A 13,657-nucleotide genomic window follows, 5' to 3' on the forward strand; every position below is an offset into this window, starting at 1 on the left:
TCGCGGATTTTGAGTCGTTTCGGCCTGCCAACTGCTTCGTTTTCTTGCGGATTGTGAGAACTAGCAGAAAGTTTCACTCATTTTCATGGTTTCAAACTAATGATAAAAGTATCTTCTTCTGGACCAAATCAACAGTCTTTGGTTGAATCAACTCGGAAAACTCTTAAACGCGTGTTTGCACACGACTCCGCGCATTTTTGGAGGTCAAGCAACCCGACAGCTGCCCTTTAACCCACCAGACGCAGCAGAGATTCGATCATGCAACCTTCTGTATGGGAGGCCAGCATCTTATCCACAAGGCAATTGTGCCCGTCTCAAAACTAACACATTTTCAGACCATTTTAACGTTACAAATAAATGCAGCGGAACACACAGAGGTAACAAGTCATCCGTTTATTCAAGTTCATCCACCAGCTTTTTGTTGTCGTTGACAATAAGGTCTTCACAATGCACCAAGTTAATACATTTGTATCATAATTATGTTCAAAAACTGAAGAACTGCATGCTTTGGAAACAACTGTACTTTTGAGCAGTGTCGTTTTACAATTGCGTCAATCATGTAGAATCAGGATAAAATCCAGGGATTTTAAAACCTCAGGGCGTGAATTTGAGACTGACAGGAGTCACTCCGTCAAAGGTGCGTGGCTCGCCTGGGCGGATGTGATCACTAGAAGTCAGAGAACCCATGCTGTCGTCAAAGCGTGCCGGCATACTGCTCTCCCCCTGACTGCGTAGCGACTGAATCTGTTGTAAAATCACCTTGGCATCCTCCCTTGTCTGTTAGCAGAAACAGGCATAAGATCATGAAATTGATTAAACAAAATTGTTTTTACTAAATCATTTATCATGCCTTTCGTCATCCGGACTGCAGATGCAGGTCCAAGGCTTTAGTATGTCATCTGCAGAAAGTGCCTTATTACTTCTTTTTGCACAAGCGGCGGACTACGGTCTTTGTGAAAAAATGCAGTTGCGTTCAGTTTCATTCTGTGAGTTCCACAGCTTGGCTAAATGTAGTAATTTCGCCTTACGCGACTTGTTTTTCCTTCTGCTTTGGTTGCAAATACAGAACAAGTAAGGCGAAATTACTACATTTAGTCAAGCTGTGGAACTCACAGAATAAAACTGAACGCACTGCATTTTTTCCACAATGACCTTAGTCCGCTGCTTGTGCAAAACGGGGTGAAACTGACGAGCCTGTTTAGCGTGGTAGTGGTTTCGCTGTGCTGCAAAGCACACTTTTCTGTGCCTCTCTTCGTTTTAACTTTCTGAGCGTGTTTTAATTCAAACATATCATACATGTATCTATATGTTTTTGGAATCAGGAACCGACAAGGAATAAGACAAAATTGTTTTTAAATCGATTTCGGAAATTTAATTTTGATCATAATTATTTTATTTTTAATTTTCAGAGATTGTTTTTAATCTAAATATAACATATTTATATGTTTTTGGAATCAGGAAATGATGTAGAATAAGATGAACGTAAATTTGAATCATTTTATATAAAAATAAATTTACTACAATTTTCAGATTTTTAATGACCAAAGTCATTAATTAATTTTTAAGCCACCAAGCTGAAATGCAATACCAAAGTCCGGCCTTCGTCGAAGATTGCTTTACAAAAATTTCAATCAATTTGATTGAAAAATGATGGTGTGACAGTGCCGCCTCAACTTTTACAAAAAGCCGGATATGACGTCATCAAAGACATTTATCCAAAAAATGAAAAAAACATCTGGGGATATCATACCCAGGAACTCTCATGTAAAATTTCATAAAGATCGGTCCAGTAGTTTACTCTGAATCGCTCTACACACAGACACACATACACCACGACCCCCGTCTCGATTCCCCCTCTATGTTAAAACATTTAGTCAAAACTTGACTAAATGTAAAAATGGTGTTAAATACTTTCCTCTCAAATTCAACTTTGTCTCAAATTCCAGCCTACTTTTATTACATTTGGTCAAGTTTTGACTAAATGTTTTAACATAGAGGGGGAATCGAGGCGAGGGTCGTGGTGTGTCTGTGTCTGTGTGTGTGTGTGTGTGTGTGTGTGTGTGTGTGTGCGTGTGTGCGTGTGTGTGTGTGTGTGTGTGTGTGTGTGTGTGTGTGTGTGTGTGTGTCTGTGTCTGTGTGTGTGTGTGTGTGTGTGTGTGTCGGTTCCTGATTCGAAAAACATATAGATATATGTTTGGATTAAAAACACGCTCAGAAAGTTAGAACAAAGAGAGGCACAGAAAAGCGTGCTATGCAGCACAGCAAAACTACTACCGCGCTAAACAGGCTCGTCAGTTTCAGAGTTCCAAAGCTTGACTAAATGTAGCACTGACTGACTGACTGACTGACTGACTGACTCTCTCTTTCTCTCTGACTCTCTCTCTCTGACTCACTTCACTGACTCCTTTCTCTGTCTCTGTCTCTGTCTCTGTCTCTTTGTTGAACATTTTGTACTAGTGTTAACGGATGTGTAGCTGATTTGAGCAACTTAATTCTCAAAATGAAAGGTCTAACTATGTCAATGTAATTTTGTAATTTTTGAGTTCTCCTTATATAATTCCTTAAATGCACATTGTGTTGCAATCCATACAATGTAATTCTGTATCTTATATGATTGAATTTTTATTTTTTATGTCCGTCTGTGTTTATGTGTTGTATAAAGGACAGGTTGGAAGAATAGGCTTTGCCTAAAACCTTTATCCTTTTGTAATAAAGTTCCGAGTCCGAGTCCGAGTCTCTCTCTCTCTCTCTCTCTCTCTCTCTCTCTCTCTCTCTCTCTCTCTCTCTCTCTCTCTCTCTCTCTCTCTCTCTCTCTCTCTCTCTCTCTCTCTCTCTCTCTCTCTCTCTCTCTCTCTCTCTCTCTCTCTCTCTCTCTCTCTCTCTCTCTCTCTCTCTCTCACCCAGCAGCACACATACACATACAAATATTTTTGAATCACTCACTTCTGTAAACTCAGCACATTTCTGTGCGGCTGCATAGGCCTCATCCAGCTGTTTGCGTGACCAGTGATAGTTAGCCAGGTACTGATACGCCTGACTGATTTCCTCATGACTCAGCACCTGAACAAAAATCATAAGAGGATTGAATGTAACTAAAATCAAAACTTTTACAGTAACAGTAACAGTAACGCCTACTGCAAAAAATGCACAACCTACCTTCCTCTCCAAAAAAGTACACCAGAAACATTGCTCTTCACTTTCTCATTTCCTATACTTAAAGGTTTTATCTGGCGAAATACTGCAAATGACCAGTTGACATATTTGTTTAGCTGCATACAAAAGTCTCAATATCCATACATACCACGAGTTGGAAAGGTGGCTCAGATGATGACAGGGAAGATAACCCAGTGCATACTATGTGTGTGAAAGTGACAAAGTGGTGAAGGAATGGTTTTAGTGTATATAACAAAAGGAAGTTATTGAAATTCTTTTATGTTAACCTCATCTTTCCCCTGGTAGGGTAGGTTTGTAGGGTGTTTGCTTGGTCCTCTTTTTTTTTCTCTTTCTCATTTATACACAGGGTTTCATTTACTAGTGCGCCCTGCGCCATTGGCGCATTCAATATGAAAATGTCCCATCACAATTTGCGTCAGTGCGTCAAAGGGCGCATTGAGATTACGTTCCACTGCGCCAGCAAATGTACACTTTACATCGGATTACCCACACACACACACACACATATATACACGCACACACACACACACACAGATAACACGATATAGCGGCTAATTCTCAGATGGCACCATATTGCACTATTTTGCATCTTTGGTCAAAACGCGTACAGGCCTCTTTGGCGCTTCTTGTCTTCGACTATGTCCCATCGGAATTTGGTTGAGGGGGACAAATGTCCCATTGCCTTTTTCTCCCAGGTTAAACCCTGTATACATCATATTCTACATTCTAGTCCTTAAGAGGTGTTAAACTGTGCCTGTAGGACAGGAACATTCTTTATCATCAAAGTTCTTCATGACATGCTTGACCACTGACAGTCATGAACATGCTGTGACAGAAAGCACCTGCTGTGCAATTTCAAAGCGCAACACTGTTGAGCTAAGCAGAAATACATACCCCTCTCCTTTCAGTTTCCATGATGTACTCAGTGTAGGCTGATGCCGCCTGTTCACTCTCTGACAACTTCTCATACAGCCTGTTGAAAACAAACGTATGAAAGTGATTGGAAACATTACAGTGTTGTACAAACATACTTACCGGTAAAGACACATGCACGTACACACACACACACACTAAGCTGGCCAACCACCCATACTGACAGACACGGCTTATTACTAAGACTCACTGATTACTCAGGTGAGTCAACACTTCACTCGCTCCAGAAACGCCGACAGGGAAACCAAGAGGTCTTCGGTCGACGGCCTATACCCCAGAGGGTTGACAGGCTTAAATAAGAAATTAATTTACAGAATAAAAGATGTTCAAGCCAAAAGAACAAATGACTGACAAAGGCAAAGAAAAGTGTGACAACTCACTTGGCCAGTTTGTACAGTGCGCCTCCCTCCACATCCCCGATGTTGTGCGCCTTGCGGAAACACTTCTTGGCTTCCTGCAGTCGCTCCAGCTTCTCGTAGCACTCTCCCAGCGCCACCACCATCCGCGAGTCATTGGGTCTGAAGTAAAATGATACACGTCAAACCTTTTCATTAAACCTATCTCCTTTAAACTAGTCAAATGTCGGTTATAATTTTTTTTTAAAACTATTTCCATTCAAGTGGGAAGCATCATTCATGCAACTTTGTAACTTGGCAACAGCATAAGATTAATATTCATAGTTTTTATCTCCGTCTAACAAACAAACACATATGGGTACTCCTGCTTTTCATTTGCAGCATTGCTTTTGATCATTTCCGTCCTTGTTTGTTTGTTTGTTTGTTTGCTTAACGCCCAGCCGACCACGAAGGGCCATATCAGGGCTGTGCTGCTTTGACATTTAACGTGCGCCACACACAAGACAGAAGTCGCAGCACAGGCTTCGTGTCTCAACCAGTCACATTATTCTGACACCGGACCAACCAGTCCTAGCACTAACCCCATAATGCCAGACGCCAGGCGGAGCAGCCTTCCGTCCTTGTAAGCTACATGCAGACGTAGAATTCAAAGAAAGTAGGACACTTCATGACGTACTCAAAAAAGATGATGCAACAAAAAATTCAAAAACCTGTTTTTTTGTTTTGTTTCCCAAACAATCTTTTGTTCAGGTGGTCACTATTACATGGACATAATCATGAAATAACAAGCACAACTCACTTGAGGAGGTGGGCCTGGCGGTAGTAGTAAAGAGAGTAAAACGGCATCTTCAGAATCTCATAGGTCTGACCCAGCCCGTACCATGCCCTGTAGTCTCGCTTGTTCACTTCTGAAAATGAAAATCACAAAGTCATGAAAGAACGCTCTTTGTATTCCAGCTATTCACAGACAAACTTCAGGCGACTTTTTCTCTCATTCTTCCCCTTCCCTCTAATCTCTAGATAATAAGTTCAACCTTTCAGCACTAATCTTTACCCTGCACAAATGATTACTAAGACCACAACATACCGTCAAACCTGTATATAAGGACAACTTAAGGGGCCGACCAAAAGTGGTAATTATAAACAGGTGATCGCTATGGAAAGGTGAATTTTTTTTTTTAAACTTTAAGAACTCATGGGGGACCCTTTCCGGTGGTTGTAAAGGACAGGTGGTCGTTATCAAGAGTTGGTCCCTGGGACAGGTTCGACTGTGACATGAATCTTTATGTTCACTACGATAATAATGCTACAGTTTTGGTAAGCTTTTCACTTTGAATCTGTGACATTGATGCACCTTACTTACTTCATGAAACAAAAACAAAGCTTTCCTTGCATCCTCACTTTAGGAGTTATCTCTCACTCTGAACACCAATTCAAAACCTCTGAAATCTTGCTTGTACAGTACAGGTACGACATTCTATATGGTGGAAGAAGGGGGCAAAAGGAAAGAGGGAGGGGGGGAGGGGGGGGGGGGGGGGGGAGGGGAGTTGTGTTGCATGAGCTATACTCACCAATGGCCTGTCTATAGGCCTGGATGGCAGCAGAAGTGTTCTTCATCTCCATATACTCATGCCCCATCAGCGTCCATGCTGACAGGTAGTGGGGGTTGAGCCTCAAAGCTCGTTGGAAATACAGGATTGCCTTTTCATGCTGAGATCGCAGGGAGTAGTAGTTGCCTGTATAACAAATACACGACAAAATAAGTATGCATTATACAACTTATGACTATTCTGTAAATCTACAGGGTCTTTCTAACTGTTATATATATATCTATATATGTGCTGTACTTGTGACTGAAGATGTTCAAATCACAAGACTTCTATCTAAAGCGAAAGTTGTATGTTTACATGTTTTAACAACTTCAGCAAATATTTGACAAAAAATATTCTGGCTATTGACAATGACACTCATAGAAACAAAGGGACGTAAGCACTCTAAGAGCATACATAAATTGACACTCGGCCCTGATTCAGACCTGAGCTGTGCAGATAAATACAATATTTTCAGGACTGCAAAGGCACTGCGTTATTAAAGGCGCAACCCCCACTTTTAAGGTAAAAATTAGAAAAATCCACACAATAGCTGCTTCTGGTGTACTGGGCACAACCTAAAAGTTGAGGAAAAAGTTTGAACCTTTAAGTCCTGAAAGTATGGTAAATGAATAAAGAGCTTACCAATGACACAGCAAGTCTCCACTCGATACTTGTTGATATCACAACACCTGTGAGCCAGGTGAGCCAACTCTGCCCGCATCTCCTGCAGAAAAAAACAAAGGTTTAGTATTAAAGTTTAAAAGAATACACTAAAAAAATTAATAAATGAATAAAAAAAAATTTTTTAAATCTCATGAACCTTCAACACAGTCATTTCTGTAAGTGAAGTGATCCAAATGAAAACATAATCATTGTATCTTTTTTCAACATGAATGTTAAGTTAGAACATTGTTCAAGAAGCTTGACAACTGTAACACTGTTATTTCCTACTACACATAACATCTAATAATATCATAGCTCGGGACTGTGACAGTCACATGTCTTTTGGCAAGTTATTGAAAAACAGATCACTGCTTCAGATGATCTCAAAGGTGATACCTTGACATAGAGAAGGTTGGAGTAGATGTCCATGTTCTCCAGACGGAAGGGATCCATCTTCTCAAGTTCTTCAAAAGCGTCCACTGCCTGCTCCACATCTGTGATTATGAACACACAGTATTACTCACTGAGTATGGGCAGGTATAATTTTTGTTTGTAAACTGCTAAAGTGACTCATGTCTATGTCATTTTGTTACTGTGCTTCTTGTTCACAAAAGCACTAATCAAAAATTTGCTCCAGGGGCTTGCAACGTAGTACAATATATTACCTTGGGAGAATGCAAGTTTCCAGTACAAAGGACTTAACATTTCTTACATACTGCTTGACTAAAATCTTTACAAACATTGACTATATTCTATACAAGAAACACTTAACAAGGGTAAAAGGAGAAACAGAATCCGTTGGTCGCCTCTTACGACATGCTGGGGAGCATCGGGTAAATTCTTTCTCGTCCCAACCAATATGGGACTCCCCCTAACCCACGGGGGGTGGTAAATGGATTAAAAGGGGGGTTTGACAGTATGACTTAATCACAAGACATTCTAGCACTGACCTCGCATGTTGTGGTAGGCAGTGGCCACCTGTGCCACCAGGTAGCTGGACTTGTGGAAGCCGGTGTTGATGAAGGTCTGGTAGATCTCCAGGGCTTCTTCGTGCAGCTGCAGCTCCAGGTAAACATGGGCCAGGAACAACTGTCGCACCCAGTGGTTGGGCAGAGCTAGAGACACAAGCTGCACACAACACATTCTTATTCAGGCATGGGAATTCCAAAACAGGAAAAACTCTGAAAATAGGTCGTGGTCCAGGAGGACGAAGCCCCTCGGAAGGAAAACTTTCTTTCTTTCTTTATTTGGTGTTTAACGTCGTTTTCAACCGCGGAAGGAAAACGAATTTTAGCATTTTAGACCAATATTTTGATAGTTCTCGTGTAAACAAATGATGGATAGAGAGACAATAGTATACATATAATTTAATTGACCTTTTTTTTGCCGCGGAATTTTTTTTATTTTTGCTGAAACGTAATTTCCTTTTCGCAGAAATCCGTGATTTCGCGGACAATTCCCATGCCAGCTTATTACTGTAATAAGATGCTTAAAGCTCCAGGTACACATGGGCCAGAAACAGCCGATGCACCCAGTGGTTGGGCAGGGCTAGAGACACAAGCTGCACACAACACATTCTTATCATGGTCACATGCTTACAGCTCCAGGTACACACGGGCAAGGAACAACTGTCGCACCCAGTGGTTGGGTGGAGCTACAGACACAAGCTGCAAACAACACATTCTTATCATCATCACATTCTTACAGTGCAACATGGCTAAAGGAACAAGCTTTAAGCCTGATATTAACTGGACAAAGTTGACTTTTTGAAGTCTACTGCATGAAGCTCGTTGACTAAGCTTTGGCACTATGGTATTTTTGTTAACGCCCTATCATTTGTTACTGACCATTTCTCTGTCAGTGATGAGTGTGGCCAGTTCCTGCCAGGCTCCCCAGTGCAGCGGTTGCTTGGTGACCGCCTCCACCAGAACCTCCACCGCCATCTTGGTCAGGTCAAGCCGTTTCAACACCACGCCATATCTGTAAAGGCACACAAAAAAGCAGCAAGAAAAGTTGAATATTAAAGAGAGATTAAAAATAACAAAAAAACCAGAAGAAGACAAAGAAGAAGAGAGAAAAAACGATCGAGAACAACTACTACAAATGAGGACAAAAGCTCACTCTCATAATCTGTTCTATTTCTTAGTTGGAAAGGGAATGAAATCTCGTCTTTTTCCACACATCATGATCATACTTTCAAAGACTTGAGCAAATTATACTTGCTTTCAATGAAATGCATTATCTATATTCCAAAAGATGAGAAAATACAACAGAAAAACGAATCTATGCTGAGCAAAACCTTGAAACAGTGAATGGAAAGGACTATTCAACTTGTTCAAGCAAATAATTCAACGAATGTGTCCTTACATATAAAGACCAAAGCCATCCAACTCTCTGTGTCTGCTGCTCAGTTCTGTTTTCATGTTTCTCAGCTTGGTGTTGTCATAATTCGCCTGGCCTGCACACAGATGAAGAAATATATCAATAAAATGTAAGCACTGAATGTACAAATTATCAAATACTAAACAAAATGTGATGAGTTGCTTAAATCAAATCAAATGTTTGATTGCTGCCATCACTGCAACCTCTTTGTGTTTGGGTAAAACATTTTTTTTAAAAATATTTTCTTCTGCTGAAAATAACTGCATAGATCAATTGAATACATCAGGAAATTAGTCTCTCTGTTTAATCAGAATTACCTGTAAGCTCAAAAGCAAATTATAAGTTATAAATTATACTAACTGAATTGTGTTGTTCAAAGAAGTGAACAAGGAAGAAGAAGAAGACTAAATTACCGTATTTTCCGGGTTACAAGGCGCTACAGCGCATAAGGCACACCCGCTTCTTTCTAAACAAAATTGTAATCCAGTCACCCATTGGGCGCAGGGGGCCGATAGGGCGCACCAAAATTAAAAAAGTATACCGGTAACAAACGGTCGAAGAATGAAAATAAGCCGCACATCAAAGGAAGATTACAGAGTGGAAATATGTGTGCTCCGTGTGTGCGGCGAGATCAAAGGCAGGTCCATTGTGATAGCTGGGTTGCCTTGTTTAGACACTGACCTTCTTCCCAGGGGTCAATGACCCAGTTTTTGCTATGAGAGGTGGTTCCCCTGTCATAGATCTGAGAGAGGAAACACTTCCTGCACCGGGGTCAGTGACCGAGTTTAACCTATGGGGCGGTCTCTTTGATGTCTTGAGAGGAAACTTGGCCAGGGTAGTACCTAGTAGCTGAAACATGCGTTATCACAAGTTGTTTGACTGGTGGGATTAGGCGCTTCGTTATACAAGACGCAGGGGTCAAACTCGAGGAAAAAAGTTGCGCCTTATGACCCGGAAAGTACGGTATGTTTTAATATGAAAGTGTTCATCTGTTTTTACATTTAGTCAAGTTTTGACTAAATGTTTTAACATAGATGGGAAATCGAGGCGAGGGTCGTGGTGTGTGTGTGTCTGTCTGTCTGTGTGTGTGTGTGTAGAGCGATTCATAGTAAACTACTGGACTGATCTTCATGAAACTTTACATGAGAGTTCCTAAGTATGATATCCCCCCGACGTTTTTTTTCTTTTTTTGGATAAATGTCTTTGATGACGTCATATCAGGCTTTTTGTAAAAGTTGAGGCGGCACTTTCACACTCTCATTTTTTAATGAAATTGATTGAAATATTGGCAAAGCAATCTTTGACGAAGGCCAGACTTTGGTATTGCGTTTCAGCTTGGAGGCTTAGAAATTAATCAATGAGTTTGGTCATTAACAATCGGAAAATTGTAATTAAAATAATTTTTTTATAAAACAATCCAAAAACAATTTCATTTTATTTTTTGTTATTTTCTGATTCCAAAAACATATAAATATTTTATATTTGGATTAAAAACAAGCTCTGAAAATTAAATATATATATGAAAATTATGATTAAAATTAAATTTCCCAAATCGATTTAAAAACATTTTGCCTTACGCGACTTGTTTAGTCCTAAGATGACATAAACACCTGCAAAACTGCACTTAGACTACTGCAAGGAATACAAACCAATAGAGTCAGAGGCATTATCAAGTCGCTGTGTTTCCTCAGCCAAAAACTCGGCATACATGTGCAAGAAGTACGCCAGAGGATTCTTCAGGTCTCTTACAACATGTGCAGCTCGGTCATATTCCTTCAAGTCAAAGTATGTAGCTGCTAAGCTCACTTTGTCAAAGTCCAGGAAATATTCCTGAGGGAGGAAAAAAATCAAACAATTCATCAATTTCAAATGCAGACCAAACAAAGTGTTGATGCCACTCAAATCAATAATACAGAAATGTGTATGATCTGGAAAAATCTTGTAAAATCTGAAGATGAACAAATAGGTTGAAACTTCCCCGATAGAATTAGGCTAAACTAGAAATGAAACGTTTTCTTTTATTCCATGTTCAACCCCTCAGTGACAGACATTGCTGATTTTAATATGTCTGATATATATGGCCACATTGAAATCCCTTTAGCCTTAGCAGGTTATATTGACGTATTGTTGTGTGTTCTTCTGTGATCGACTTTCCAAAATAACCTTCCTGGTTTTCTGTTATTCATCTTACTGGTTGGGATACATGCACAACTTTCACTATTAGATTTGATGGAAACTGTGATTTATCTTTCTTTCTTTAACTTGTTTAAGTAAACATGGGTGCAACCTGGAAAATTCCAAAAACCTGCAAAAGTTGGGGTCCAGGGGCTGAAGCTTTTTTAGTATTTAAAATGCCCCAAAAAAACTCTCCTGGAACAAAAACATACAAAGTAAACCATACTATTCATCCTTATTATGCTCGTCAACTTTTCAAAAACCGGCACTGCCGGCAGCCGATGAAACCAAAAATCGGCTGCCGGCGTATAGCCGGCAGAGTTGCACCCATGAGCAAACCAACAAAAATAAAGATACAGTCCACACACGGATCGTGTAATCCAACTAATCATTACAGATCTACGTTGACCTTATCTCTTGAACCCAACTTGAACAACAAAGCTCACCAACCTCATTGCATGCCTTCTTCATCAAGATCTGTGGATCTACTGTGATTTCAAGAGCACTGGAAAGTTCTGCTGCCCTGTATAGAGGAAATATTGACGAATAAGTGGTATCTTTAGCTGCATTAATTTTAGGATAAGATCAAGCAGTCCAACACTCTCACTGAGAGTCTCAGTCTCATTTCGAAAGCAAAGTCAAACAAACTGCAAGCGAACTTCTCCTTTGAGATTATCAATATTACTTCTGTACTGTCATCTGAAACATATTTGTCCTGCAAGTTTGAAAAGAAATGAACGATAATTACTGAGAGAAAAAAAAGCCACAGTGGCATCTTCAGAAGTTCATCATGTCGGGTAAAGACAAGTCAAAATCGTTATAAATGTGCAATACGGGACATGTTATTGTTAACCGGCACATCAGTTATTCCATACCTGTCAAGTCTTACGTTTTTCGCGTAATTCTTACAGAATTTTGATGTTTTTCAAGTCTTACGGCGTATGCCAAAGATCTTACAGTTTTTACAAAACAATTTAGTCAAATAAAAAAAAATCGCAAAGGTTCGTCCGAGAATAAAGTGACAGCTAAAAAATCTCGCGGTAACTGATCCGGCGGAAGTACAAGGCAACGCACATGTGCACACCGTCAGCACGATCTGACTGAGTACTCTGCGACAATGCTTGACCACACACGACCTCAAATTAAAGCAGTTACATGTACTATTGTTGTTGTTCTCGGTATCTTCAAGGTATTTTCTCACGTTGTGCGTAGTTTTAAGCCATAGAAATGAAACTAAGGGAGTTGTGATGCATTTTCAAAGAGCTAGCGATCGAAAGTGAAAGCAGCCGGATTCCTGTCACATCCGATCATGTCGGACTTGTTTTTAGAACATGCGCGACCTCAAACTAAAGCATTTACATGTAATATTTTTGTTGTTCTAGTATCTACACAGTATTTTCTCACGTTGTACCAAGTGTGAAGCCATATAAATAAAATAAGGGCGTTAGGATGCATTTTCAAAGAGGCAGAGAGCCAAAGATCATATACGACTTGTTTTTAGAACATGCGCGACCTCAACCTAAAGCATTTACATGTCATATTTTTGTTGATCTGGTATTTGTCCTTGATTGCTGAGACACACATGAGTTTCTGGCTTGTAACTTGTGTGTTTTACATGTTCTGTTTGGATAAAATGTTCTCTTTTGCACATTGTGGTGGGGGTTTCCATTCATGATTGAATCACTGTGTTCAATGAATGAATGTTGTTAAAACACACTTGTCTTGTGCCTTTACTATCATGTGGTGTTTTTGTGCATTCTGGTAACATTTTTGTGGGGGTTTAAATCACTAAATGTGTGTCTGGTTGGAAATGTATATGCTGTCTTTGTACAATTTAGGTGATTCTCGGTACAATTTACATTTAAACATGCTTTGAATTTCAAAATGAAAATGACACAAAACAGTGCAGTTCAGTGTTGAGAAAAGTGTGTTTTTCTCATGTGTGAAATAAGGCTGATTTCCTGTTTTTGTGTGTGTGTGTGTGTGTGCATGTATGTAGTTCTAGTGGTGATTAATCTATCGACTTCTGCAATTTTGCACGTTGTCTTATGCTTTTTGGTGCAAACATATGGTTTTGTGAGCAAAATCTTATGGTGAGAGTCTACAACTACAAGAGCTTGACTGGTATGCTTATTCTGTGTGGATAAGTTGAAAACAAAAGGGAAGAAAAACCATCACTATATCTCTGCTATAACCCACCACTTTGCTCCGTTGAGCAGTCTTCGCATCGAACATTCTCTGTACGCATCAATCAAGTCTTCTTTGACTTTCGTCAAATCCCAAGACGAAATGTCCGCCATTTCTGCCTGTTGTGCTGTCTGCTACATCAGAACCCTACCATATGAGAATGTAATGGGCCAGCAAAAAGTGTAACTGGAAAAC

The 13,657-nt window shown here is 40.0% G+C and overlaps 1 protein-coding gene across 1 annotated transcript; it reads right to left on the reverse strand.

Annotated features, from left to right (window-relative positions):
* Nucleotides 1-378: 378 nt before the first annotated feature.
* Nucleotides 379-13,608, reverse strand: LOC138982940 (cell division cycle protein 23 homolog). The gene is made up of 14 exons (XM_070356336.1): nt 13,475-13,608; nt 11,726-11,798; nt 10,750-10,930; nt 9,086-9,176; nt 8,566-8,698; nt 7,669-7,846; nt 7,115-7,212; nt 6,698-6,779; nt 6,035-6,199; nt 5,263-5,371; nt 4,488-4,625; nt 4,069-4,147; nt 2,944-3,060; nt 379-777 (listed from the first exon to the last, which is right to left on the reverse strand). The coding sequence occupies exons 1-14, from the start codon at nt 13,573-13,575 to the stop codon at nt 595-597; spliced, it is 1,728 nt and encodes a 575-aa protein (XP_070212437.1). The 5' UTR covers nt 13,576-13,608; the 3' UTR covers nt 379-594.
* Between the last annotated feature and the right edge of the window lie 49 nt (nt 13,609-13,657).

The sequence above is a fragment of the Littorina saxatilis genome, linkage group LG12 (genome assembly GCF_037325665.1).
Source record: "Littorina saxatilis isolate snail1 linkage group LG12, US_GU_Lsax_2.0, whole genome shotgun sequence".
Taxonomy (NCBI): domain Eukaryota; kingdom Metazoa; phylum Mollusca; class Gastropoda; order Littorinimorpha; family Littorinidae; genus Littorina; species Littorina saxatilis.

Bases quoted from the DNA above. Each gene is read 5' to 3' on its own strand.
- LOC138982940 (XM_070356336.1), bottom strand. From the start codon at position 13,575: ATGGCGGACATTTCGTCTTGGGATTTGACGAAAGTCAAAGAAGACTTG. The intron at 8,699-9,085 runs GTAAGGACACAT...GTGCCTTTACAG, and splicing joins GATGGCTTTGGTCTTTATAT to ATATGGCGTGGTGTTGAAAC. The intron at 7,847-8,565 runs GTCAGTAACAAA...TGTTGTGTGCAG, and splicing joins TCATCACTGACAGAGAAATG to CTTGTGTCTCTAGCTCTGCC.